The sequence below is a fragment of the Ictidomys tridecemlineatus genome, chromosome 12 (assembly GCF_052094955.1).
Source record: "Ictidomys tridecemlineatus isolate mIctTri1 chromosome 12, mIctTri1.hap1, whole genome shotgun sequence".
Lineage (NCBI taxonomy): Eukaryota > Metazoa > Chordata > Mammalia > Rodentia > Sciuridae > Ictidomys > Ictidomys tridecemlineatus.
In genome coordinates, this window is record NC_135488.1 from 59,417,585 (window position 1) to 59,442,320 (window position 24,736).

The 24,736-nt window shown below is 47.2% G+C and overlaps 1 protein-coding gene across 14 annotated transcripts in view; it reads left to right on the forward strand.

The window, feature by feature from the left end:
- Nucleotides 1-22,978, forward strand: part of Dctn1 (dynactin subunit 1) — a 30,559-nt gene extending 7,581 nt beyond the window's left edge. For 2 of the 14 annotated variants that reach the window (XM_021729138.3, XM_021729139.3), the window contains exons 2-32: nucleotides 4,982-5,227; nucleotides 5,504-5,582; nucleotides 5,783-5,817; nucleotides 6,522-6,542; nucleotides 8,856-8,873; nucleotides 10,271-10,291; nucleotides 11,527-11,718; nucleotides 12,192-12,389; nucleotides 12,546-12,750; nucleotides 12,862-12,940; nucleotides 13,051-13,210; nucleotides 13,325-13,429; nucleotides 13,607-13,798; nucleotides 13,878-13,994; nucleotides 14,229-14,381; nucleotides 15,268-15,428; nucleotides 15,534-15,702; nucleotides 15,975-16,043; nucleotides 16,284-16,346; nucleotides 16,455-16,604; nucleotides 16,757-16,918; nucleotides 17,001-17,132; nucleotides 17,352-17,477; nucleotides 17,703-17,845; nucleotides 18,124-18,290; nucleotides 20,028-20,042; nucleotides 20,251-20,384; nucleotides 20,499-20,691; nucleotides 20,948-21,027; nucleotides 21,680-21,769; nucleotides 22,509-22,978. In XM_021729138.3, the coding sequence (XP_021584813.1) occupies nucleotides 5,000-5,227; nucleotides 5,504-5,582; nucleotides 5,783-5,817; nucleotides 6,522-6,542; nucleotides 8,856-8,873; nucleotides 10,271-10,291; nucleotides 11,527-11,718; nucleotides 12,192-12,389; nucleotides 12,546-12,750; nucleotides 12,862-12,940; nucleotides 13,051-13,210; nucleotides 13,325-13,429; nucleotides 13,607-13,798; nucleotides 13,878-13,994; nucleotides 14,229-14,381; nucleotides 15,268-15,428; nucleotides 15,534-15,702; nucleotides 15,975-16,043; nucleotides 16,284-16,346; nucleotides 16,455-16,604; nucleotides 16,757-16,918; nucleotides 17,001-17,132; nucleotides 17,352-17,477; nucleotides 17,703-17,845; nucleotides 18,124-18,290; nucleotides 20,028-20,042; nucleotides 20,251-20,384; nucleotides 20,499-20,691; nucleotides 20,948-21,027; nucleotides 21,680-21,769; nucleotides 22,509-22,646 (3,795 nt within the window). In that variant the 5' untranslated portion in view covers nucleotides 4,982-4,999 and the 3' untranslated portion in view covers nucleotides 22,647-22,978. Of the gene's footprint in view, nucleotides 1-2,959; nucleotides 3,284-4,981; nucleotides 5,228-5,503; nucleotides 5,583-5,782; nucleotides 5,818-6,521; nucleotides 6,543-8,855; nucleotides 8,874-10,270; nucleotides 10,292-11,526; nucleotides 11,719-12,191; nucleotides 12,390-12,545; nucleotides 12,751-12,861; nucleotides 12,941-13,050; nucleotides 13,211-13,324; nucleotides 13,430-13,606; nucleotides 13,799-13,877; nucleotides 13,995-14,228; nucleotides 14,382-15,267; nucleotides 15,429-15,533; nucleotides 15,703-15,974; nucleotides 16,044-16,283; nucleotides 16,347-16,454; nucleotides 16,605-16,756; nucleotides 16,919-17,000; nucleotides 17,133-17,351; nucleotides 17,478-17,702; nucleotides 17,846-18,123; nucleotides 18,291-20,027; nucleotides 20,043-20,250; nucleotides 20,385-20,498; nucleotides 20,692-20,947; nucleotides 21,028-21,679; nucleotides 21,770-22,508 lie in introns of those variants that run through there. The other 12 variants (XM_021729135.3, XM_021729136.3, XM_040271278.2 and 9 more) reach the window with 12 other exon arrangements.
- Nucleotides 22,979-24,736: the final 1,758 nt, after the last annotated feature.

The window sequence follows — 24,736 nt, forward strand, 5'->3', positions numbered from 1 at the left end:
TTGTGCTAAATTCTTTAATTAAGTCTTATTCCATACAACATTGCTATGAGGTAGCATTATTTCCTCCTTTTTGCAAGTCAGATAACTGGGACTCAGAAAATTAAATAGCTTGCCCAGGTGAGGAAATACGGGAATCAAAGCTGTATCCAGGTCTGTCTCCAGAGCTCAGGCCTGTTGTCTCTTTCCTTGTGTCTGATCCATCACAGAGCCTTTTCAGGGTTCTTTTGGTACTATATTTCAATTGGCCCCTTCTTCTCTCTTATGATATTTATTCAGATCCCACCAACAAGGTTCATTATTGCAACAGCCTCCTTACTGTAATCCTCTCTTTGCCAAGTTGCACCTGCCTCCACTATATCCTGCATAAGCCATCAGTTTGATTTTTCCTTAAATAGTTTCACTATGCCACTCTACTGCTCAGGAGTAAGACCAGCTTCCTGTTGTTATTGGATCCAATCCATCCATCTCTGCCTGATGTTATACTCCCTGCCTATCTATACTTACCTCCTGGTACATCTCTGTGTTTATGTATTCAATAAATATTTGACTCTAGGAGCTAAGGATGATCGTATCATAAAAAAGAGAAGTTGTAGGCTCTGCTTCAGAAGGCTTATTGTTTGATAGACTCATCTAGAATTCTTCACTTCAGCTAAGCTAGTCTTCTTTTAATATTTCAAGCAGAATTATTTCAGTCTCTACTCATGCTTTGTTCATAGCTTACAGTGCTTTGTAGGCCTTTCCTTTCCACATAGTCAGCCCCTTTTCCACACAGACACAGACACAGACACACACACACACACACACACACACACACACACACAAAGTACTCCCCAAATCTCATATGTACCTCTTTTCTTTCTAGTTCACTTTTATCTGCAGTTTCTTATAATATTTATTATTTGTGCATTTAATTTTAAGGCTTATATACCATCTAGTATCTTGCCAGGTAATAATTCTTCATACTTCTGCAGTTTTGGTACTTTTTACAAAATACTTTTGTGCACTTAATCTTTTTTTTTAATATTTATTTTTTACTTATAGGTGGACACAGTGTCTTTATTTTACTTTATGTGGTGCTAAGAACTGAACCCAATGCCTCACACATGCTAGACGAGTGCTCCACCTCTAAGCCACAACCCCAACCCATGCACTTAATTTCAGTCCATATAACACTAATGTAGGTATGGCATATATTTCCATTATATAATAGAATAAAAGCTCTCAATAAGTTAGTGACTATATATAGATGTGTTATGAGGCTGTTCTTAGATCTGGGTGCTTCCAACTTTAAAAAATATATATATTTTATTTAGTTGTCAGTAGACCTTTATTTATTTATATGTGATGCTGAGAATTGAACCCAGTGCCTCACACATGCTAGGCAAGCACTCCACCACTGAGCTACAACTCCAGCCCCTGCTTCCAACTTTTTGAAGGCAGCATGGTCTGAAGAATTACATGGCTTTGGAAGCCTAGATATGTATATGGGAGCAGTGAAAGGCAGTAGAAAGCACAGAGGGCTCTGGGTCAGATTTTGGTTCCACTTCTGATCTTCTGTTTAATTTCAGGGAATTTGCTTAATTCTCTAAATCTGTTTCCTTATCAGTATCATCCCTGGTCTACCTATCTGTGGGGTCATTGCCATGTCCAACTATGATGATGATAATGTTCTTAACTAACTTTATTATTATTTTTTGGGGGGTACCAGGGATTGAACTCGGGGGCACTGGACCACTGAACCACATCCCAACCCTATTTTGTATTTTATTTAGAGATAGGGTCTCACTAAGTTGCTTAGCATCTCAGTTTTGCTGAGGCTGGTTTTGAACTGGTGATCCTCCTGCCTCAGCTTTCTGAGCTGCTGGGATTTCAGGTGTGCACCACTGCCCCCAGCCCTTAACTAACTTTTATTGACCACTTATTAAATACCAGCCACTGTCCTAAAAATTTTATGTGGATTTTCTCAGCTAATCCTCACAATACCTCTCTGAAATAGATTCTTTGATTGTTTCCACTTGACACAGATGCAGAAATCGAGGCACAAAGATGCTAAATAACTAGACCAAACTCGGTATGGTGCATACCTGTAATCCCAGTAACTTTGGAGCTCGAGGCAGGACAATTCTGGAGGCCAGCCTGGGTAACTGTCTCAAAATAAAAAGAAAAGGGTTATGGATGTAACTCAGTGGTAGAGTGCTCCTGGGTTCAATCCCCAGTACTATTAAACAAAAATTAAAGTAACTACACCAAATTTATGATATAACCAGGAAAGCAACCTGAGTCCAAAAACAGTATACTTAGCCATGTATCTATAAAATGTTTTGAAGGTGCTCTGTAGACATAAGTCCACACTGTTTGGGCCTGCCTGGCTTTCCCCACCTGTGTAATAGTGACTAAAGAAAGGTGGTAACTTGGAGATTTTTCAAGGAAGGAGAGAGATGGTTTCCTAGGGGTCTGGTCAGGATTGAAGTTATGGAGAGGTGTTTGAGGGACCTGTTTCTTTCTCTTAGCTATCATTCTGTTGTTGAGCTATCTGGTCTATATTTGAGAGTGGCGTAGGGGAAGTTACTGTTCTGCCAGTGAAGGAAGATAAGTATCCCTAAGCCCAGGGTATCTAGGTCCATATTGCAGCCAGGGGAGCCATAGATTAGATGAGACTCTTTATTTTGTCTGTGTGGAGGCTTTAGGTAGCTGACCATTTTAAAATGTTACTTGATGCTTGTGAGGCTGCTGAGGTCTCATAGCCCAGGGGCAGGAGGGAAAGTGATAGTGAGGGGATACAGGCTAGGAGGAATTGTCAAGACTGCTTCCAACTCTAAGACAGTATATTCTAGAGGTGAATGCTGAGAGTCTGTGGGTGAGCCTGTCTTTGGTTCCTTGCCCCTCTTGTCTGGCCTAGGTGAAGCAGGGGAGCACTAGGACCCAGAGGCTTGCACTGTTCCTGACAAGTCTAGAGCAGCACTAGCGCAGAGTGAGACTCATCAGCTGGCAAGCAGGATTCGGTATCTCTGGGTTCAGGAATCCTCAGGCAGCAGAGGGGACTTGTTCCTCAGCCCCCATCACTGCCCCCACCCCTACCCCGGTAGGTAGGAGGCAGCTGAGTGAGGCCCATGGACTGGGGAAAGCTGTGCTTGACGGTTCCTGTGTCAGTCCATGAGGGCCCAGCGCCCTGACCCTCCTGCCTAGGTTTCTGCTTTTTTTCCTCTGTCTTTGGCCAGCTGGGGGAGGGAGTAGAGGCCTGGTGAGCAGCATGGCCCAGAGCAAGAGGCACGTGTATAACCGGGTAAGTGGCCCTAATCTGGGATGGGCCCTGGGAGGGCTACTGGAAAAGGCCTGGGTGTCTGTGGACATCATTGCTGTGGGGGCTGGGAGATAGGCTGGAACTCAGCTGGAGGCACCCACAGACTGTTTCTAAGGAGCCCTTGAAGCCTGATGGTGGCAGACTACACAGGCTTACCTAGAGTGGGGCCCTAATGGTTACTGGCAAGGCCTAACCTCTACTCTACCTGGTACCCAGGTTAGGGGTTCCTGAGGGGGACCAGACTACCTTGGAGACTCAGAATGTGGTTGATGGGTCAGAAAGGCCTTAAAGTGAGGCCCTTCTTTAGAACTGCTTTGTTGTTTGTCACTTGCTTTCTCTTTCTTCTGTCTCAGATTGAATCTGTACCCACTGTTGTGTCTTCCTGGTTCTGAGAGGCTTGTTGGGAGGTGAGGGGAGTCTCTGAGTTTGAGTCTGTCTTGATGTCACTGGCAGTTTCCTTTGTTATGAGATACACCTTGTTGTCCTTGGGGTCCTGAATCCCTTGGGAGCTCTGTCCCTGTCTTCCTGGATAAGCTCTCTGGGGAAGGGAGTTAGAGAGTGACAGGCTGGGAAGTATCCTGATTCTTCTTGGATTCTGGCAGGGCTGTGTTCTGAAGCCAAGTGGTGGGTATCAGAAGAGAGCCCCGTGGAATCTTCAGGACTATGGTGTAATTTCTTGCCTCATGATATCTTTTGTTACAAGGGACCTGGTTCATGGAGCTGCTATTGCTAAAAATGGCTTAGGTGTGATTTTCTTCTAAACCATAGGCCAATTTGGGACCTAATTTAATGTTGTGTCTTGTCATCACGGGTATGTCAGAAGCTGAGAGTTTCCCAAGGACAGTATCTTAGTCTATTTCTTTGCTTTGCCCATCTGTGCCCATAAATCTATTTGAACCACTAGGCAGAGTCTGAACACAGAATAAGGGACAAATTTGAGGTACGTTATTTACTTGGCCTATATTTTTCTTTTCATAACAAGATAGCATGGGGAAAGGATCTCCAGAGCTTGGGGTAGAGAGTAGACAACAGAATGCAGGCTATGAAGAAGGAAGTTGGATGGTTGAATGGGTTGCAGGTGAGGCATTAGAAGTTTCATAGTGGGTATGTGGATGGGAGTGAGAGGAATCAGATCAGGAAGAAGTGGTGATGACCTGGGGTCCTGAAAAGAGACACGGTTATGTGCCTCTGAAGGGGAGAGACCTGAGAGAGCCATTTGAATTGAAGAAGTGATGGAAGTGGAGAGGGAAGCAGGCTTCTATAGGGTCACCCACTCAACTTGGGCTCCTGAGTCAGGGCATTGGTTATAGGGAGCCTGGTCTAAACTGAGTGATTTGCTTGAGCTTAATTCCTCTGTGCAGGGGCATCTCAGTGCTCTTGAGAAAGTAATCATGTGGTGACATTCACAGATCTATCAATGAATTCTGATTTTATAAATTTTAAATATAAACTAAAAATTCTAACAGATTCCAGAAGAATTTGGCTAACTCTTAGTCATATCACTGACATTTTCAGAAGGGAAGTTTGGGGGCTAACCTCACCCCGAGAATGGAGCTCAAGAAAAAATTGTTTGTTGTTGTTGTTGTTTGTTTTTAGTCCCAGATCTTGGCTGAGGCATTTCTTATGCATTAGGATGCCTTGGTCTGAGGCCTCTAACTCTGTGTGTGCCTTTTTTTTCAGACGCCCAGTGGCAGCAGGATGAGTGCAGAGGCAAGTGCCCGGCCTCTGCGGGTAGGATCCCGTGTGGAGGTGATTGGAAAAGGCCACCGAGGCACTGTGGCCTATGTTGGAGCCACACTTTTTGCCACTGGCAAATGGGTAGGCGTTATCCTGGATGAAGCAAAGGGCAAAAATGATGGAACTGTCCAAGGAAGGAAGTATTTCACTTGTGATGAAGGACATGGAATTTTTGTGCGGCAATCCCAGGTACTCCATCTTTGTGTGTGTGTGTGTGTGTGTGTGTGTGTGTGTGCGCGCGCGCACATGCACACATGCGCATGCATACATGCACATATATCTGTTGCATGTGCACTTGGTGTGGACATAAGCCTCTGTTGGGAGAATGGGAAGTAATAGTGAAGGGAAGATTGGTGACCTGTCCTTAGGAACCTTGCCCTATACTGTGGCTTGTTTGGGGACTGGGGAGGGGCCCATATTACAGTTATTCTTGGTCTGACTGTATTGAGTCTTCTGTGGTTTCAGATCCAGGTATTTGAAGATGGAGCAGATACTACTTCCCCAGAGACTCCTGATTCTTCTACATCAAAAGTCCTCAAAAGAGGTAACAACCACCCACTTAAGCTGCCTCCTCATATCCAGAAGTCCCAGCTCTTTTCCGCTTTAACAAGGGGCCATAGTGAATACTGAAATTTTTCCATCACTACCATATTTCCTTGTTATATCTCCCCGTACCCCACCATGATATTCTCTGACCCAGCTCTATATACAAACACATGCTTTGTTTCTGTTTGCTTTCTACAGAGGGAGCTGAGACAGCTGCAAAGACTAGCAAACTGGTGAGTGGTTTGGGGGTGTGAGTAGAGAGTAGTATAGAGAAAGAGGGAGGGAGACCCAATCCTAGGCAGGTAGAAGCAATAGGTGAATTAGAACTGCAGCTTTCTAGTCTCTTCAACCTTCCTGGGAAGGAAGCTTTGTGGGTATGGGTTGCTACATTTGACTAGAGTAAAAGTGATAGCAGGGGAAAACTATTAGGTTCCAGAAGTACAGAGTCAAATGGAATTGAGCTAGTGGCTATAGAAAGGACAGATCTGACCTGTAGTGTAGCTAATTTCCTACCTTTTGGTACACAGAGATGCCAAGATCTAAAGCATTTAAGAGTAGGATAAGGTAGAAGATAGAGGGAGAAGGAGTTGTCCTATTTATAAGAGGCAGTAAAGTGCCAGGTCCTCTGCCATTTACTTTCAGCTATGGACAGAAGGGTCCTTCCTAGCTCCCCTCTGCCATTCTGCAGAGTGTTGTGGGTCCACTCACCTCTCTATGGAGTGGAACTCTAGCTTCTCTAGGACAGGGTGTGCATATCCTGGAAGCTGATCTTTGAGGGAACCCCTCTTCTCACCTAAGGCTTGATGTTGATCTGAGTCCACCTACCCCTTGCCTGTGTGTGCCTGATTGGTATTAATGCCTATACCCAGAATGTCTGGCCAGCTAGCACAATGTGATGTCTATTCTCTAACTTTGCCCTTTCCTACTCCTCATGCAGCGGGGACTGAAGCCTAAGAAGGTGGTGTGTTTACTGTTTGTGCCTGAGTGGGTGGGGGCCATGAGCCCACTCTCCTGCTGTCCTGCATGTCCTTGGGCTGCTGCATGCATGTGTGTGTAACCTTGAGGCTGGGATGGCCAGAGGAAATGACAGCCTTGGCTTCCAGAGTTCCTTTGAGGGGTGCAAGGACATCAGGCGCAGTATCTGGGCCCAAGCAAACATTCATTAGGGATGATTTCTCACTGCCCCAGAGTCCTAGTTAGAAATTCTGAGCATTTAACTTTAAATAATAGCAGCATGAAATAGTTTATTGGCTTACAGGGGTTCTTAGCCAAATTCAGGGGTGGTAGGAGAATAGATTGGAAGAATAGGACAGGGAAAAGTACCAGATAAATGTTGTGCAAGGGAATGGGATTGTAGAGAATAGAGCACAGGAAGAGCAGTTGGAAAGCCTAGTCTTTATGGACCTTCCCTCTGATGTGTTGTGCCATGAATACCAACCCCAATCTGCCCCATTAATCTTTCTCTGTCTCTTCCTACCTCTGGGGTGTGCCTAAAGCCCCACCCCTTGCAGGAGCTGAACTGTGTAACTTCTTTCCCCTCCACCAATTTTTAAACACTTAAATTGATGCCATGACCTCTTCCTCACACTAGCTCCTGCCTTGGGCCTGTGCCCAAGCTATGACCTGCACGTGCCTGAGTGTATATACTGTGCTGGATATAAAATGCTGTGATTTCCTTGTCACCAAACTGCCTCAGGCCTTTCTGATATTGCATGGAGCACTACTGGATCAAGGCAGTGGGAAAGGAAAGGAAAACATCTTCTTTCTGACTCCTGGTGGGTGATGGGTCTTTGCTTTGGAGTCTTGCTATGGTGGAGACCACATACTGGTACTTGTTTTGGGTCCTGGGTCCTGACTTCAGGTGGAAATGGGGATATAAGGAAAATAATGTTTTAAAGGATGCTGGACCCATACTAGGATCAGAGAGACTTGGCTTTGTCCCTTGGTTATTGTCTCCTGATTGGGCGACCATTTTACCTCAGTCCCCTAAATAGAGAAGGGCATGAAACTGAGATCTAAGGAAGATTCTGGCTGTAACCTAACATGACCCTGGCAAGGGGCTAAGCATTGCCAAATCCTGGGAAGATGTGGCAAAGCCTTACTTAGAGAGCCTGTACTAGGCTATAGTACCTTCTTTTCTCATAGTGGAAGGTATCAATCAAATAGTTGTGTGCCTCTTCTGTCTCCCACTCCACTCCCAGTCATCAGCCTCAGTGGTTCTCTCAAGGCAGGTTACTTAGTCAGGGTCCTTGCTTTCACTGCATGTGAAAGAACTAGAGATAGAACAAAAAAGTGCTTTAAGGGGGAGGAGAGGAGAACACAGATGCTTTCACAAAATACCTAACCTTTCTGGAAAGCCCTTCAGAGAAAGGCTTTAACCTGACTACAACCAAGGGACCATTGGAAAGGAGCCCAACACTGTCTTTAGAGCTGCTGCTGCACACATGGAATGTCACCTAGAGCTCTTTAATCATTCTATGTGCTCCTCAGAGCTTAAGACCAGTTCTGGAGGAGTGCTCTAGGTGTATGTTCCTGGGAAACAAGGGTGTTGCCAGTATGTATAAGAGAAGTAGACTCAATGGAGTAGTCAGGGGAGCAGAGTGCAATTTTGAGAAACTCATGGAGAAGAGAAGCCCTCTGTCCCTGCCCACTGATGCCCTGGCTCCATAAAGTGCCATTTCTGGTATGGCCTCTGGCTTAGCGTTTTGGAGTAAGCCCTCTGGGGTGGAAGAGGGAGGGAAGGGCGGAGCCAGAACCTGTTCTTTAGGAGAAGCAGCAAGGCAGGCTCTGCGCAGGACTGTGTCCAGTCATGAGGAGAAGGCGGAGCCTGCAGGGCCCCGGGTGGTTGCTAGGTGACGGTGAAAAAGTGGCTCCACCCCCATGGAGCAGAGGAGGGTGGGTGCATGACGTCAGGTGGAGCTGGTGCTGCGGCCACTGAGGCTGCCATCAGCCTAAGCTGGCGAACTGGGCCAGGCGCTGTTCTGGTGCCTGCTGGAGCCTGGTTGTCCTACTGCGCACCTTCAGGGGCCTCTGTGTCTCAGCAGCAGCCATTTGGAGGCTAGGAAGCTGCCGGCTGGGGAAGCTAAGGCTGCATTGTTGGGATTTGATGCACTAATCTCCTGTCTCCGCCGCCTTTCCCTCTGTTCGGTCTCTTTCCCTCCCTCCCTCCCTCCCTTCGTCTGTCCTTCCTCCCTGTGTTTGTCTATCCTCCTCTGTCCCTCCTTCTCTTTCCTCTCCGTGCTTTCTTTGGTTTTCTGCAATGATGAGACAGGCACCGACAGCCCGAAAGGTACTCTTGCTTGCTCTGGTCCTGCTACCGGGTTGCCAGGGTGATGATGGCAGCAGGCAGCTGGGGTGGGGGTGGCGGCTGATTGACTTCATCTGTCTACCTGGTTGGGGGAGGAGGGTGAAGAAGAGGGAGGCAGAGGTGAGGTGTGTCACCACCGGGCCCCACCCCTGGGCATTTTCTTCTTACCCTGCCTGCTTTTGGCACTGACAGTCTGTGTTCCAGGCCTTGTACCCAGTGGCTTCACAGGCTTGGGCTTCATGTAGCCTCTACTACAAACAAGCTTTGGGAGAGTTTCCTGTGGTAGAAGCTAGAGAAGTAGACCCAGGTTTCTTGGTGCCTACTTACCTTCTCAGCCTTTGCTAGAATGACTCTTGGTTATTCTCCCAGTATCTCCTCTCCCAAGGGGTTTGTTTCAGGGGGCTTTAACAGGGCAGAATGGGGGCCTAGAATAGTTTTTGACCCACAGCTTTGGAAGCTTAGTCCAGGGTAAGAGGGGTAGGGATAGGCTCCTTGGGCTCAGAGTCTCTTGGAAACAGGGCCCAAGCCAAATGTTACCTTCTTTGCCACAGCAATGAGACGCTGAGCAGCAAGAATACCCATTGGTGTTAATCACCCATTTACAACTTTGCAATAGCCCAAAGGGTTTCTGGATTTGGTTTAGGACAGTAGTTTCCCTGTGCTGCTGCCTACCCCCACCTTTCTCTGTGCAGCTGGGTGGGGTTACTTTGCTGAGCTCTGGGCTTCTGCTAATGCAATATTCATAGTCCTGACACCTGAGCCCTCTGCCTTAGGGACATGGACTGCTGCAGGGTCTGGTCCTGGGGAGAGGGGGAGGGAAGACAGCAATGTTGTTCTGCCTTAGATATCTGATCTCTTACTTTTGAGCTTATATCACTGTTGTCATAGTGTGTGTATGGCGGGAGGGTGGCAGGGTTGGGTTCCTAGGGAGTCCTCTATAGAGTCTAGCAGTTGAAGAAAGAGCCTGACCTGGGAAAGTCCTTGCAGTGATATTTGGGCGGGGCTTCTGACTCTGGGCTGGAGTGGGAGAGTTGGGCACAGAAGGACTAGTCTCTGGAGACTTTCTCACCAGCTACTGCCTTTGGTCTCCTGTGGCTCAACCTAGGATACAGGGACCTCTGGGATTTCAGGGTGTCTGAAGGGGTGAGGCCTGCAAGGGTTGGGCAAAACTGGGAGCAGGAACCAAGAGGAATAGGAATTTTGGGTTTCTGGAATTTCTATGATTCACTGGAGGGAGAAGGGGATGGGATGGGGGTGGTGGCTAACTGTAGCCCCATTCCTATTACTTTTCTGCTCTCATTGCTGTCACTTTGCTGTCTGTCTTTCTGCCATTATCCTTTCTTTCCTGACCACTTCTCTGGCTCCTGTTGCCTGTCCAGACCACAACTCGGCGGCCCAAGGTGAGAACAAATAGGCCTCCATGCAAGCCAATGCTGAGTGTGCACAAATGTTTCAGGCATGTGCATGTTTGTAGGCATGTGTACTAGCAAGTGAATTTTGATCACAAAGTATCATGGGTTCTCTTTGAGGGGGGAGAAGGGCCTGGGGTTGGTGACAGGCCTCCCCTGGGAAAATGACTTCCAGCTCTTAGAAGGTCCTCTGAGCCAGAAAATTGAGTACAAAAGAGAAGTGAAGGGGTTGTGGTTAATCAGGACAGGCTTTCTTTAATAAGGTAACTTTGGCCAGTTTTGAGGGGAGGGATCAGAAGAGAAGTGAAGAACTTGACAGTATAAAATGTCGGAGGAAGGAGATGTGTCTCTGAAAGCCTTTGATCGGGAGTGTTCGTGGTAGCATGTGGTTTCTGAGTGTCATCCCACTAGGGGAAGTTTGGGGAGAGTACTGGGAAGGCTTGTCTGTTCCTGGGCTTGGGGCTTCAGGATGGCTCCTGAGTTTTCTGCCCTTACAGGGACCTGGGTAATGTTACCTGATCAGAACCCATTTGTCTTAGGGGATTACAGAAGGGTTAGCTTATGTACTTTGTTTCAAGGAGGAATCTAGGGCTATAATTTTCACTTTGGTTCTTTTATTTGTAGGCTATCCTGGCATAGACCAAGGGAGTGCAATTTAGCTTGACTTCTAAAGAGTTAGGAGGTCCTAAGAAGGGTAGAGAGCCTGAAACCCCCACTTTTAGCCCAGCCTTCTCTGGGAACATGAATATCAGAACAAATTCTAATCTGTTCTTTCTCTCTGGGAATGACATTGAGGCACCCCCACCTTGGGGAAATTGGGCACAGACCCAGAGCAAGGATGGGACTGGGAGTATTCAGAAACTGCTAGAATGATCCCAAGTGGGTCACAGAGGAGAGTTCTAGGGAGTAAGAGCTACTACTATAAAGGGTAGTGCCAGAGCTGGGAGGAATGTGGGGTTAGTGCCAAAGGAGGAACCTTATAATCTCATGTTTTCCCCCATCCTTTCCTCCCTCCTTCCTCCCTCTGTCCATTGTCAATGTTGCTTTCTGACTGTGTCGCTTTCCCTCTCCCCTTCACTGTGTCTCTGTTCTCATTGTGCTTCCATACTCTGTCTTTTCCCTTCTTTGTCTCTAAACCTTGCCATATTCTCACATGCTGTCTCTCTCCCTTTCACTGCCCCCATCCTCTGTTCTCTTTCTGGCCTGCCACTGCTCTCTCTGAATAGCCCACTCGCCCAGCCAGTACTGGGGTGGCTGGGGCCAGTAGCTCTTTGGGCCCCTCTGGCTCAGCATCAGCAGGTGAGCTAAGCAGCAGTGAGCCCAGCACCCCGGCTCAGACTCCACTGGCAGCACCCATCATCCCCACACCAGCCCTCACCTCTCCTGGAGCAGCTCCCCCACTTCCTTCCCCATCCAAGGTAAGGACTAGCAGGGGGTAAAGGAGAATCAAGATACCAAGGGGTCTGTGATTTCTGGCTGGGTCTTAGAAATTTCCTGGGGTTGGGGAAGACCTAGCTTGGATCAGAAAGAGTGGGAACATAGTGTATGAGGTATCTTGTTATTGCCAAGAAGCTATCTTTTCCTTTCTTTTCGATTTTCTTTCTTTCCTTTTTTTTTTGGGGGGGGGGAGGCAGGTATTGAAATTGAACACAGTTCCTTGTACATATAAGGCAAGCACTCTATCACAGAAGTATATCCCATCCTCCTGCCCTTTCTTCATACTTTTCTGGTATATATAGTACCATGGTTTTCTCTCCAATGCTTGTATGCCACTTGCTTTTGACTCTGGGATTAGGGTTATGTTTGCACACATTTCATCTTCTCTGTTCCAGCTCAGTCTCAGGGGAGGCAGGGTGGGCTGTGTATAGATAGCAGTACCTTTTCTTGGCAGGAGGAAGAGGGATTGAGGGCCCAGGTACGGGACCTGGAGGAGAAACTGGAGACCCTGCGGCTAAAGCGGGCAGAAGATAAGGCAAAGCTGAAAGAACTGGAGAAACATAAGATCCAACTGGAGCAGGTGCAGGAATGGAAGAGCAAAATGCAGGAGCAGCAGGCAGACTTGCAGCGGCGCCTCAAGGAGGCGCGGAAGGTGGGAATCAGGATGGAAGGGATGGCTGGGGAGGCTGAGGGACCCAAGGAGGTGAATTAGAAACAGGACTGGAACTACAACCTGGAGTACCTTGTGAGAAAGAACAACATAGGGCATTTGTTTCCTCCTGCCCCCACCTCCCTTTCCCCTCCTTAGGAAGCCAAGGAGGCACTAGAGGCAAAGGAACGCTATATGGAGGAAATGGCCGACACTGCTGATGCCATTGAGATGGCCACTCTGGATAAGGAAATGGCTGAAGAACGGGCTGAGTCCCTGCAGCAGGAGGTTGAAGCACTGAAGGAGCGTGTGGATGAGCTCACCACAGACTTGGAGATACTAAAGGCTGAGATTGAAGAAAAGGGTAAGGAGATACTAAAGGCTGAGATTAAAGAAAAAGGGTAAGGTGCCAGGAGCTGCAGGGCCCAAGTAGTGGGGTGAGACCAGGCCTGAACATATTAATGATCTTCCCCAGGCTCAGATGGGGCTGCATCCAGTTACCAGCTCAAACAGCTTGAGGAACAAAATGCCCGCCTAAAGGATGCCTTGGTGAGGTAGGCTTCTCAATTCTTGGCTCTGGCCTTCACTCTCCTGCCTCTGACTGTGTTAAAGCACCTCTTGCAGGTCACTCTGACACATGTTCTCCTCTCTCTCTTTCCTACAGGATGCGGGATCTTTCTTCCTCAGAGAAGCAGGAACATGTGAAGCTCCAGAAACTCATGGAAAAGAAAAACCAAGAGCTGGAGATTGTGCGGCAACAGCGAGAGCGCCTGCAGGAGGAGCTGAGCCAGGCAGAGAGCACCATTGATGAGCTCAAGGAGCAGGTCTGTGAAACCCAGCCCTTGCCTAGAATCCCCTTACCTTATTCTTCTGTTGCCACTTCCCCTTTCTAGTCACCTTCTGATAGTGATTTTCCTGGCTCCTTCCCCATAACACAGGTGGATGCTGCTCTGGGTGCTGAGGAGATGGTGGAGATGCTGACTGATCGGAACCTGAATCTGGAAGAGAAAGTGCGGGAGTTGAGGGAGACTGTAGGGGACTTGGTAAGAGAAGAGCAGATTCCTGACCCTAATGGAGGGTATTTGTAAGGGACTTGCTGAGAGAGAGAGATTGACACATGACCCCTGACCTTTGAACAGGGTGTGTGGTAAGATGACCTATCCTGCACCTTCTACTCTAACCCTGTTTTTGCTTTCCCCTAACTACTTATTGTATTCCAGGAAGCAATGAATGAGATGAATGATGAGCTCCAGGAGAATGCACGAGAGACAGAACTAGAGCTGCGGGAGCAGCTGGACATGGCAGGTGCCCGGGTTCGTGAGGCCCAGAAGCGTGTAGAGGCAGCCCAGGAAACAGTTGCAGACTACCAACAAACCATCAAAAAATATCGCCAACTGACTGCTCACCTACAGGTGCCTGCCTAAGTCTTGTTCTCCTACCATCACCCTAGGTTACCTTGACCCCACCGTCCCTTACTCTTTCTCCTCCTAGGATGTGAATCGGGAACTGACAAACCAGCAGGAAGCATCTGTAGAGAGACAGCAGCAGCCACCTCCTGAGACTTTTGACTTCAAAATCAAGTTTGCCGAGACTAAAGCCCATGCCAAGGTCAGGAAAGTGGGTGGCTTGAGAGCCAGGTGTTAGGGAGCCGAGCCTAGGCATGACTGTGGGCTAGCCTGGTTTGGGCTTTGTGCTTCAGAATCCTGGGGGAGCGGGGTTCCTTGTGTGGTTGTTTAGAAGACTACTGGCTTGGGCTTAACTTAAAAGCAAGGGACCTGGTAAAGCAAGGTTTAATGATTTTTAGACTCTAGATGAGAGTCCAACTCCCTGTCTATTTCACAGGCAATTGAAATGGAGTTGAGACAGATGGAGGTCGCCCAGGCCAATCGGCACATGTCTCTGCTGACAGCCTTCATGCCTGACAGCTTCCTTCGGCCAGGTGGGGACCATGACTGCGTTCTGGTGCTGCTGCTCATGCCTCGTCTCATTTGTAAGGTATGGCCAGTTAGTCATATGTACAATAAAAATCTTTTGGACTTGCTAAGAGCCAAGCATTGAGGATGCCAAGTTCAGATAGCAAAAATGTAGTAGAGGAACACAGACAACAAAGTCACATGTGAACATATACAGTTGATCTCCTTATCTTTAGATTCCACATCTGTGAACTCAAACAACTGCAGATAAAAAATATTTGTGAAAAAAATTGCATCTGTACTGTACATGTACAGACTTTTTTTCTTCTCATTATTCCCTGAAAAATACAATATAAAAACTATTTGCATAGAATTGACATTGCATTAGGTGTTGTAAATAATCTAGAGATGATTTGAACTATAGAGGAGGATGCACATAGATTAGATGCAAATACTGTCCCATTTAATGAGAGAGATTTAAGCATCCGTGGATTATTGTATTTGTGGGGATTTTTAAAGCCAATCCCCTATAGATACAAACGATGGATATATTATAGATTCTGTGTTATGAAGGAGAGATAGGGTATTTGAGAAAGCCCAGTTGAGGATCTTATTTAAATGAGGCAGGTTGTGACTGAGGGAATAACATTTAAGCTAAGAGCCAGAGGTGGCTAGGAGCTAAAGAGGGGGATAATTGGCATTTTAGGTGGAAAGAGATCAGGAGCAGCAGCTTTAAGTCAGCTTGGTCCCACTGCCCTTTAATTCTTATATCCTAAAATTCTCACAAGCACCAATATTCACATCATTACCCTCTCCCCAGTGAGACTTCCAGCCTATTTAAGAACTAGTTCTGCTTTCCTATGTGTGTCCATGCTCCCCACATAGTTCTTAAGCTGTATCCTGTATTCCTGAGTTTGTGTTCTCCGTCCCCTGCTCTGAGTTCCAGGTCCTTGGTCTTCTTCCCATAGGCAGAGCTGATCCGGAAGCAGGCCCAGGAGAAGTTTGAACTAAGTGAGAATTGTTCAGAGCGGCCTGGGCTTCGAGGAGCTGCAGGTGAGCAGCTCAGCTTTGCTGCTGGACTGGTATATTCGCTGAGTCTGCTGCAGGCTACACTACACCGATATGAACAGTAAGTGGCTCCTGATTCCTACTCCAGGACCATGGGTCCAGGAATGACAGGAACTGAGATTGCTTGGAAGACTTTGGTCTCACACAGCCCTTCTCTGGTCTCTAGTGCCCTCTCTCAGTGCAACGTGGATGTTTATAAGAAGGTGGGCAGCCTCTATCCTGAGATGAGTGCCCATGAGCGCTCCTTAGATTTCCTCATTGAACTGCTGCATAAGGATCAGCTGGATGAGACTGTCAATGTGGAGCCTCTCACAAAGGCCATCAAGTACTACCAGGTCTGTAGAAAATATGTAGGCTTGGGGCAGGAGGGAGGGAAGCTTTCTCCAGATGGGAACCATTGCCAGTGTATTCAGGGTTATATGTCCCAGGCTGGCTGCTTAGGGCTCAATTTGCTCTTAGTTGAACTTGCTTTATGATGTAGCTGCCTGAGGGTTTTGAATTCTCCTACCTCTTGAGACTTCTATAATGACCAGGGCTCAAATAATAGTTTGGGAAGAACTTCCCCCACTTTCACTTGTTAAAGGCTATTTCTGTCATCTTTCTCTAGCACCTGTACAGCATCCATCTTGCCGAACAGCCCGAGGAAAGTACCATGCAGCTGGCCGACCACATTAAGGTGAAGTGTGTGGGTCAGTGGTTGAGCCTCCTATAGGGCTCAGAAGTGGAGGATCAGATCAAGAGATCAGGCCCCAGTGGGTGTCAAATAAGATTGGGACAAGGTCACCAAAGCCAGATCAGGGAAGACAGAGGACTCACTTATATATGGGGGTCATTAGAGGATGGGGGCTTCCTAGAGATGATGATGGGGCAAAGAACTCCTGTTAAAGCTGATAACCACCTGTTTCTCTCCTCACAGTTTACGCAGAGTGCCCTGGACTGCATGAGCGTGGAGGTGGGGAGGCTGCGTGCCTTCTTGCAGGTGAGGACACATCTAGATCTGTGTGAGCTCTTGTTCTTAGTCCCTACCGCTTCACCTCTAGTCCTAAGGCTTACCTGGTTTTCCATCCGTTTCCTATTTCCCATGTAGGGTGGACAGGAGGCTACAGATATTGCCCTTTTGCTCCGGGACCTGGAAACATCATGCAGTGATATCCGCCAATTCTGCAAGAAGATCCGAAGGCGTATGCCAGGGACGGATGCTCCTGGGATCCCCGCAGCACTGGCCTTTGGACCACAGGTTTAGGGCTGCAAGTGGGGAAGGGAAAGAAACAGAATAAAATCAGGAGGGTACAAACATGTTAAGATTGACCTGGTCAGGGCACAGAACTGAGGTAGCTAGAAACTGCTGCGGGACTTAGGGTGGGCTCTTGACTCTAGCTTTTCACACAGGTATCTGACACACTCCTAGACTGCAGAAAACACTTGACATGGGTGGTGGCTGTACTGCAGGAGGTGGCAGCTGCTGCCGCCCAGCTCATTGCCCCACTGGCAGAAAATGAGGGGCTGCCCGTGGCTGCACTGGAGGAGTTGGCTTTCAAAGCAAGCGAGCAGGTTGGCCTGGATGGTGGGGCAGAAGGGGATGGGGAGTTAGTGGCCAGTGTGGGGCTTTCACTCCTGCCCTTGGCTCCTGCAGATCTATGGGAGCCCTTCCAGCAGCCCCTATGAGTGTCTGCGCCAGTCGTGTAACATCCTCATCAGCACCATGAACAAGCTGGCCACAGCCATGCAGGAGGGGGAGTATGATGCAGAGCGGCCCCCCAGCAAGGTGAGTGGAGGTTTCTTTGGAGGAGCTGCAGTGCAGAGGAGCACAACTTACAGAGCTGCCGCTGGTTGTGGGAGGGCAAGGAGGTAGGAGAAAGGCATCTGAATAACAATATCCTGCCTAGAAGGCAAGAAGATTTCCCCTGTGACTGGATCACTCTGAAAGAAGCATACTGGTGCCCTCCTCTCAGTGCTCTACCCTCTGACCCACCCAATCCTTTAGCCTCCTCCGGTTGAACTGCGGGCTGCAGCTCTTCGTGCTGAGATCACAGATGCTGAAGGCCTGGGTTTGAAGCTTGAAGATCGAGAAACAGTTATCAAGGAATTAAAGAAATCACTCAAGATTAAGGTGAGGGTAGAGTTTGCTCAGAGTTTTGGGGCTAGGAAGTATGATGGCACTCAAGGCAACTGCAAATATTGTGACTGAGATCAGGACTGAGAAGGCGTGGAGGTTATGGGGGAGAAATGGGGGCTTGTGGTCAGGTAGCCATCAGGGAGCTTTCTGTCTCATGGTCTAATCTCCCCAGGGCCATGGGGAGGATGTTAGGGAACTTCAACCTCTCTGATTTTTCAGGGAGAGGAGCTGAGTGAAGCCAATGTGCGGCTGAGCCTCCTGGAGAAGAAGTTGGACAGTGCTGCCAAGGATGCAGACGAGCGCATTGAAAAAGTTCAGACTCGGCTGGAGGAGACTCAGGCACTCCTGCGGAAGAAGGAGAAGTCAGGCACCTTCCCTGGGGTCCTGTTTCCTCCAACCTTTCCTTCTGCTTGAGACTCTGTCCCTAACCCTTTCCCTTTTCCCTCCTAATGAGACTTTACCCATTTCCCTTCTCCATTCCATCTCCATCATATCACTCCAACCTAAACCTGTGCTTGCCTGTGCCTCCTTTTCCCTAGCTCCTCACTAGCAGGGCTACCCCCAAGGACTTTTCAGGACTGAAAAATCATGTGGGGACATGGGGAAGGGACACTACCCCAACCCAGATTCTCTTTCACAGAGAGTTTGAGGAAACAATGGATGCACTACAGGCTGACATCGACCAGCTGGAGGCAGAGAAGGCAGAGCTAAAGCAACGGCTGAATAGCCAGTCTAAGCGCACAATTGAGGGGCTCCGGGGGCCCCCTCCCTCAGGCATTGCTACCCTGGTCTCTGGCATTGCTGGCGGTAAGTACAGTGGGATAGGCAGAAATCACACAGAGGAAACTGACTGTCCTCTCTCTTATCTTTGGCTTCCATTTGACACCTGTCCCCTTTCTCCTGAATGTTCATCCAGGAATGTGCTTGCCTAGTTAGAAACAAAGTTTTTTCTTTTCTTAAAGATACCTGCAAAGTGTCTGTGATCAAAGTAGGACATTAGCAAGTGACATTCAGAATAATAAAAACAGTTGGACTCTAGTATCTGTCCCTTTTGGGTATACTGTTTGGTATTTCTGTCCCAGCCCTATATTCCAGAAGCTGCACTCTTCCCTCCCAGGGCATCTGCCCTTGCCTGATGCTTGCTTTTTATTCTCTCTGTTTGGGTGCTATTTCCCCACTGAGCTCATGTGGTTTCATTTTATGTTGGTTATCTCTTCCATTGTGTATTTCTCCAAAGTTTGCTTGTACTTTTGTTCTGACTTTTGTCTACCCACTCAGTAATGTCAGGGGTCCCTACCTGGAGGTTTTTCTGGCTTCTAGGCCTAGTCTTCTCAGTTTCCTAGTAGGGAAGTGACTGCTACCATCTTGGTTCTCACCTAACCTATTGTCATTTTCATTCCCCCTTCAGTTTCTTTTTTTTTTTAATTTTCTATTTTATTTATTTATTTGCAGTGCTGGGAGTCTAACCCAGGTCCTCATGCATGCTAGGCAACAGCAATTTAGGAATAATTTTAACAAAGGAGTATAAAGCATTGTTAACAGATATTAGAGAAGATGTAAATAACAACCCAAGTTTGTGGATCAAAAGACTTAATATTGTTAAGGTGGAATTGCCCTCCAAATTGGTTAATAGACTGAATATAATCTATATCAAAAATATAGGTGTATTGACAAAATTATCTTGAAATTTAAATGGAACATGTATTCATATGACAATACACAGGGCCTTTATAATATTTTTTCAACTGGATAGCAGGTATATAGGTGTTTGTATTTGCAGTTTCTTACTTACCTTTTTCACCTAGAGAGGGCAATCTTCTTGTCTTGGAATTAAACCATCAGGTCTTCTAAACTTTTTCTGTTCTCCTATCTTATCAGGTGACCTCACCTAGGGTCTTGATCTTATCAAAGTCCTTGTCACTGATGCCTTATGATTTTGGGAGATGACCAAGTACCTTTGTGACATTAGACTCCTATGATACAGATAGTTCCATGTTCTTTGTGGGGAGTCTTCAGAATTACCACCTTGTATTATTTTGGCATAGGCTCTTTAAGCAAACACTGGTTCAGAATTAGTGAAATTTACCAACAAAAAAATGGAATTTTTGTCTCAGAGCAATAGGGAAACCTGAGGTGCAAGAGAATGTACTCACAACCTTAATCTAAGCTTTGCTGCAGGAGATCATTAAGGATGCAGAGCTTTGGGGTCTGGAGCATTTCCCATGCTGTTTTTGGAGATGGATTATGGAGCAGGGAGGCAAGAACAGTTTCATGCCCCATGTGTTTCCTCCTGGACATTCACTTTTCCATTCTTTTCACACATTGCACCCTCACTATGGCCTCCTGCCCCTGAGCTTTCTTTTACACATATCTACTCTTACTCCAAGAAGAGGGGCAAGGTCTTATATAGAAAGTAAGGTCATCAGGAAAAGGGTTTTCCTGCAGGTCATGTCCAGGATTCCTCTGGTATGTCCTCTAAGCCCCCAAATTACCTAATTCTTCTCTCCTCTTTTCCTGCTCCCCCATGGGCTATCCTGAACACAGAAGAACAGCAGCGAGGTAGAAACCTACTGTGGCTGGGGCTTACCAGGGCTGGCGGGAATTGGGGCTGGTGGGAACTGGGGCTGGTGGAGCAGGGTAAGGTTTCCCCTTGTAGACAGCCAGGACTGGAGGTGGGAAGGAATGAGGAAAGGGGAAGAGCAGGGATGGGGCCCAGTTTTTAGCCCTTTCTACTTGGGGCTGAGAACATTTGTTATGGTATCCACAGGGGTTGTTCCTGGACAGGCTCCAGGGTCCTTGCCAGGCCCGGGACTGGTGAAGGACTCACCCCTACTACTTCAGCAGATCTCTGCCATGAGGCTGCACATCTCTCAGCTCCAGCATGAGAACAGTATCCTCAAGGTGAGAAACACAGGGAGGACTATGGTAGAGAGTGGACCATACCCTCCCATTGTTGATGGATGGCAGAGGCTTTTCTGGCACCTCTCAACACTGCCACTGTTTTTATCCCCACAGGGAGCCCAGATGAAGGCATCCTTGGCAGCCTTACCCCCTCTGCATGTTGCAAAGCTTTCCCTTCCACCCCAAGAGGGCCCTGGCGGTGAGATAGCAGCTGGTGCATTGTACCGTAAGACCAGCCAGCTGCTGGAGACCTTAAATCAGCTGAGCACGCGCACTCATGTAGTAGATATCACTCGCACCAGCCCTGGTATGTACTACTGACCCCTCAGATGAATAACATGCCTGTCTCCTTATCCCCAGGGATTTAGCCCTAGCTGAGGCAGTCCCTGAACAGTAGAGGCTCTTCCATCTGTGAACTTTGGCTTTAGTGTTCAGTTTTCCCGATTCACCCATTTTAAGTGCCTGTTCCATGAAAAAGTCCAGTACCTACACTCCTGACCCTTAATCCAGACCACTTTCCTGTCTGGTTCTAGGTGGGCTTAACTAGCTTTCCCTTCCTATAGCTGCCAAGAGCCCATCAGCCCAGCTTATGGAACAAGTGGCTCAGCTCAAGTCCTTGAGTGACACCATTGAAAAACTCAAGGTCAGTTCATACCCTGTCCTTCTCTACCCTATGGCACTCATTCAGAGCTTTCACTGGTGGAGCCAGGTGCTTCTGGAGTTCCTCTTGGCCCAGCCTTGCATTAGATGGCACATTGGAAAGATCATAGAAGGGAATACAGTTTCTTGCCTTGGAAACTGTCAGAAGATAAATATTTTTTTCTTTTCTTTCTTTCTTCCTTCCTTCCTTCCTTCCTTTCTTCCTTCCTTTCTTTTTTTTTTTTTTGTGGTGCTGGAGATTGAACCAAGGGCCTTGTACATGCAAGGCAAGCACTGTACCAACTGAGCTATATCCCCAGCCCCAGAAGATTTATCAACAGAATGCACAAGTTAGGATCATTTTTAGGGTGTGTGACTCTGTCTGCAGTTTCAGTCAGAACTGAGATCGTCGTAGGGTAGATTGGTTGGTCATGGCTTCTCAGAGGCAATGGAAACTGAATTGGGTCTTAAAAGATGAGGATCTATAAAGGAAGGAGAGATATTGGAGTGGGGACGGGGTTGGAGGTGAAAGCCGAAGTATTGTAATAGAGAGGACTGGACTTCTGCTCCCCTGGTATTGGTGTCTCAGAAACCAGGAAGTCTTAAGTAAGCCTGTGGAGGGTCCCCTAAATAAACCCTTGTTTTCCCTCCCCCAGGATGAGGTCCTCAAGGAAACAGTATCTCAGCGTCCTGGAGCCACAGTCCCCACTGACTTTGCCACCTTCCCTTCAACAGCTTTCCTCAGGGTAAGGGGGGAGCATGGGATGGAGGGTGGCATAGTGTGGAGGGCTCAAGAATCTGGAGAGACCTAGAGTCTCAGGTCCAAAACCTTGTTTTATTTGGAAGTCCATTACTTGTAAGAGACAAAAATGCTTGCAGTACTTCCAAAAATTCTAATGTTTTAGCATGCAGATATCACCTCCCTTGATTTTTTTGGTGGAGGAGAATTGGGTATTGATCCCAGGGGCACTCAACAACTGAGCCACATCCCCAACCCTATTTTGTATTATATTTAGAGACAGGGTCTCGCTAAATTGCTGAGACTGGCTTTTAATTTGTGATCCTCCTGCCTCAGCCTCTTGAGCCACTGGGATTATATAGGCATGCACCACCAACCCTCCCTTGACTTTTTTTTTTTAATCTTTTATAGTAGTAGATGGATAGCATGCCTTTATTTAATTTTAATTTTTTTAAATGTGGTGCTGAGCATCGATCGAATCTAGTGCCTCACACATGCTAGGCAAGTGCTCTGCCACTGAGCTACAGCCCCAGCCCTCTCCCTTCACTTTTGATAACAGTAGGAACTCAAAACCCCCTTGTCAGACTATGTATCCCCATTCTAATTTGAAAAATTTGGTCACCATGGCCTAAAAGCTCAAGGCTTCAGTCTCCCAAGGGTTGTATTGGTGTCAATACTCAGGGACCCCTTCAGGGAACCACAGTTTAAGTGAACCCCTGACCTTGGGTCCTATTCCTCTCACCAAGGCCAAGGAAGAACAGCAAGATGACACAGTCTACATGGGCAAAGTGACCTTCTCATGTGCAGCTGGCCTCGGACAGCGACACCGGCTGGTACTGACCCAGGAGCAGCTGCACCAGCTTCACAGTCGCCTCATCTCCTAAGCACTTCTTCCCCTGCCCCCTTCAACCCTCCTGGTGCCACTCTGCCCAATGCACAGCCACTTCAGCCAACCCCCAGGTAGAACCATGTGGGTTAAGCTCTTCCTGCCCCCTTCAGCTTCGCTCCCATCCTGTCAACGCCCTGCTCTTGCTCCTTAACCTGGGTTTCCCCATTCCCACCCCTGGTCTTTTCCATAATTTGCTGTTCAGCTGCTCCCTCTTTCCTGAGGGGCCTCAGGGCATGTGGGGGGTAGGCTGAGACCCCACCACCAAAGGTTGAGTGAGGTCCCCCTGATTGAGGACTTCACCCCTTGATTAAAGCAACTTGTGCTTCATTGCTTTCTGTGTGGTGTTGAGAGTGGGACTTGGGCTATTTGGCTCAAAGTAGGAATGAAGGAGAGGAATGCTGAAGAAGCTTCAACTGTGTCACATTTGAGGGCTCCTTTCTGTGGTGATCAGTAGAATGCTGTGTCCCTCAAATGCATGTGCAGTAAATTACTTTGAGCAAGATGAAAGAGTTAAATTTAGGGCTAGGCACTTAAGTTCATTTAGAGTTTTTTAAATTGTGGGTATGTAACTCTGCTAGCTCTGCTCTGCTTCTTGGAGCTTCTGCTGCTATTCAGTCCAATTTCTGGACTGGAATATGATGTGATCACCACCCTAGCCAACTTTCTCATAGGGAACATTTATATACTAAATAAGGAGCAACTAAAGCAACAGACCAGTAAGAAAGGATGGACATTCAAAAGGTACTGCCAAACCCTATTACAAATTAGTATCAATCAGGAAGCTGCTTTAAAATTTTTACCAGATTTTTGGGTCTTGACTCAGATTTGCTAAAATACCTCAACGGTTGGGACCCATTGGGCCTGTGAGTAGCACTCCAGTGTTTTAGAGCTTAGTCTCGGTGTAGTTTAGCTGGCTGATTGCTTGATACTCTTTTTTTTTTTTAATATTTATTTTTAATTGTCAATACCTTTATTTTATTTATTTATTTTTATGTGATGCTGAGGATCAAACCCAGGGCCTTGCACGTGCTAGATGAGTGCTCTACTGCTGAGCCACAACCCCAGCCCTGCTTGATACTCTTTTGATTGCCCATGTAGAAAAAAGGAATCTAACCCAAGTACCCAGGTGCTCAATAAAAAAAGGATACCTGGGAGATATTAAATTAGAGGAAAGAAATACAGCAGCCACATTCCCAAGATGTACATGTGACATAGATAAATCATATTTTGAACCTGAAAGCATAGATAGCCTGTTACCCCAACTTGTTTCTATCGGTGATTACTATTTTATTTTCTACCATGTTGGCACTGTTTTATCTTACTCTAAGAAAGTCAAGGCCCTATCTCAAGAAATGAAACTTGGAAATACTCCCCTTACCCTCCGACAATTTGAATTCACCTGCTCAGTTTACATTTTTTTGTGCTGTCCTACAATGGGGAGAAAGGTAGGGGCAATACAGAGATCCAAATCTGGCTAATTCTAGGAAATGTGAAGGGATCTTGAGCTTAAGATACCTCCCTGACCTTAAGCTGAATCTGAAGGTGTGTTCCACAGCTCAGATGCCAAACTGGGCAAGTATCATAGTACTGATAACCTTGGCCCCTGAGAATTGGGCCCAACACACCTGAAGAACACAGGGTCTAAGGGTGATTGGCATCTCTGCTTCTCTGTGGGCATTATATTCCATGTAGCTGGCTCTTCCTACATGAATATAGAGAAGTGTGTCCATTCATCCAGCCTCCCTTCATCTGTATTATGTATGCCAACCAAAACAGGCATTATTGTTTCCAGGGACAGACCTCAGCCCTGCTAAGATCCTCAGAGCAGCAGCCTGGGACATTCTTCTTCAGAAGCTGGGGATTTGGGGGTGTGGGAACTACTCTTGCTCAAATAACCAGTATCAGAGTGAATATTTGTCTTTCACCTGTGTTTTATTACTTTTTATTGTGGGAAAATTTAACATACAAACAAGGATAATAGAGTGTTATGAATCTCTGCGTACTGTATTTATCATTTCATGGCAGTTTCTTATTTCATCTGTATCCCCTCTCTGTTCTTTCCCTACAGATTATTTTGAAGCAAAT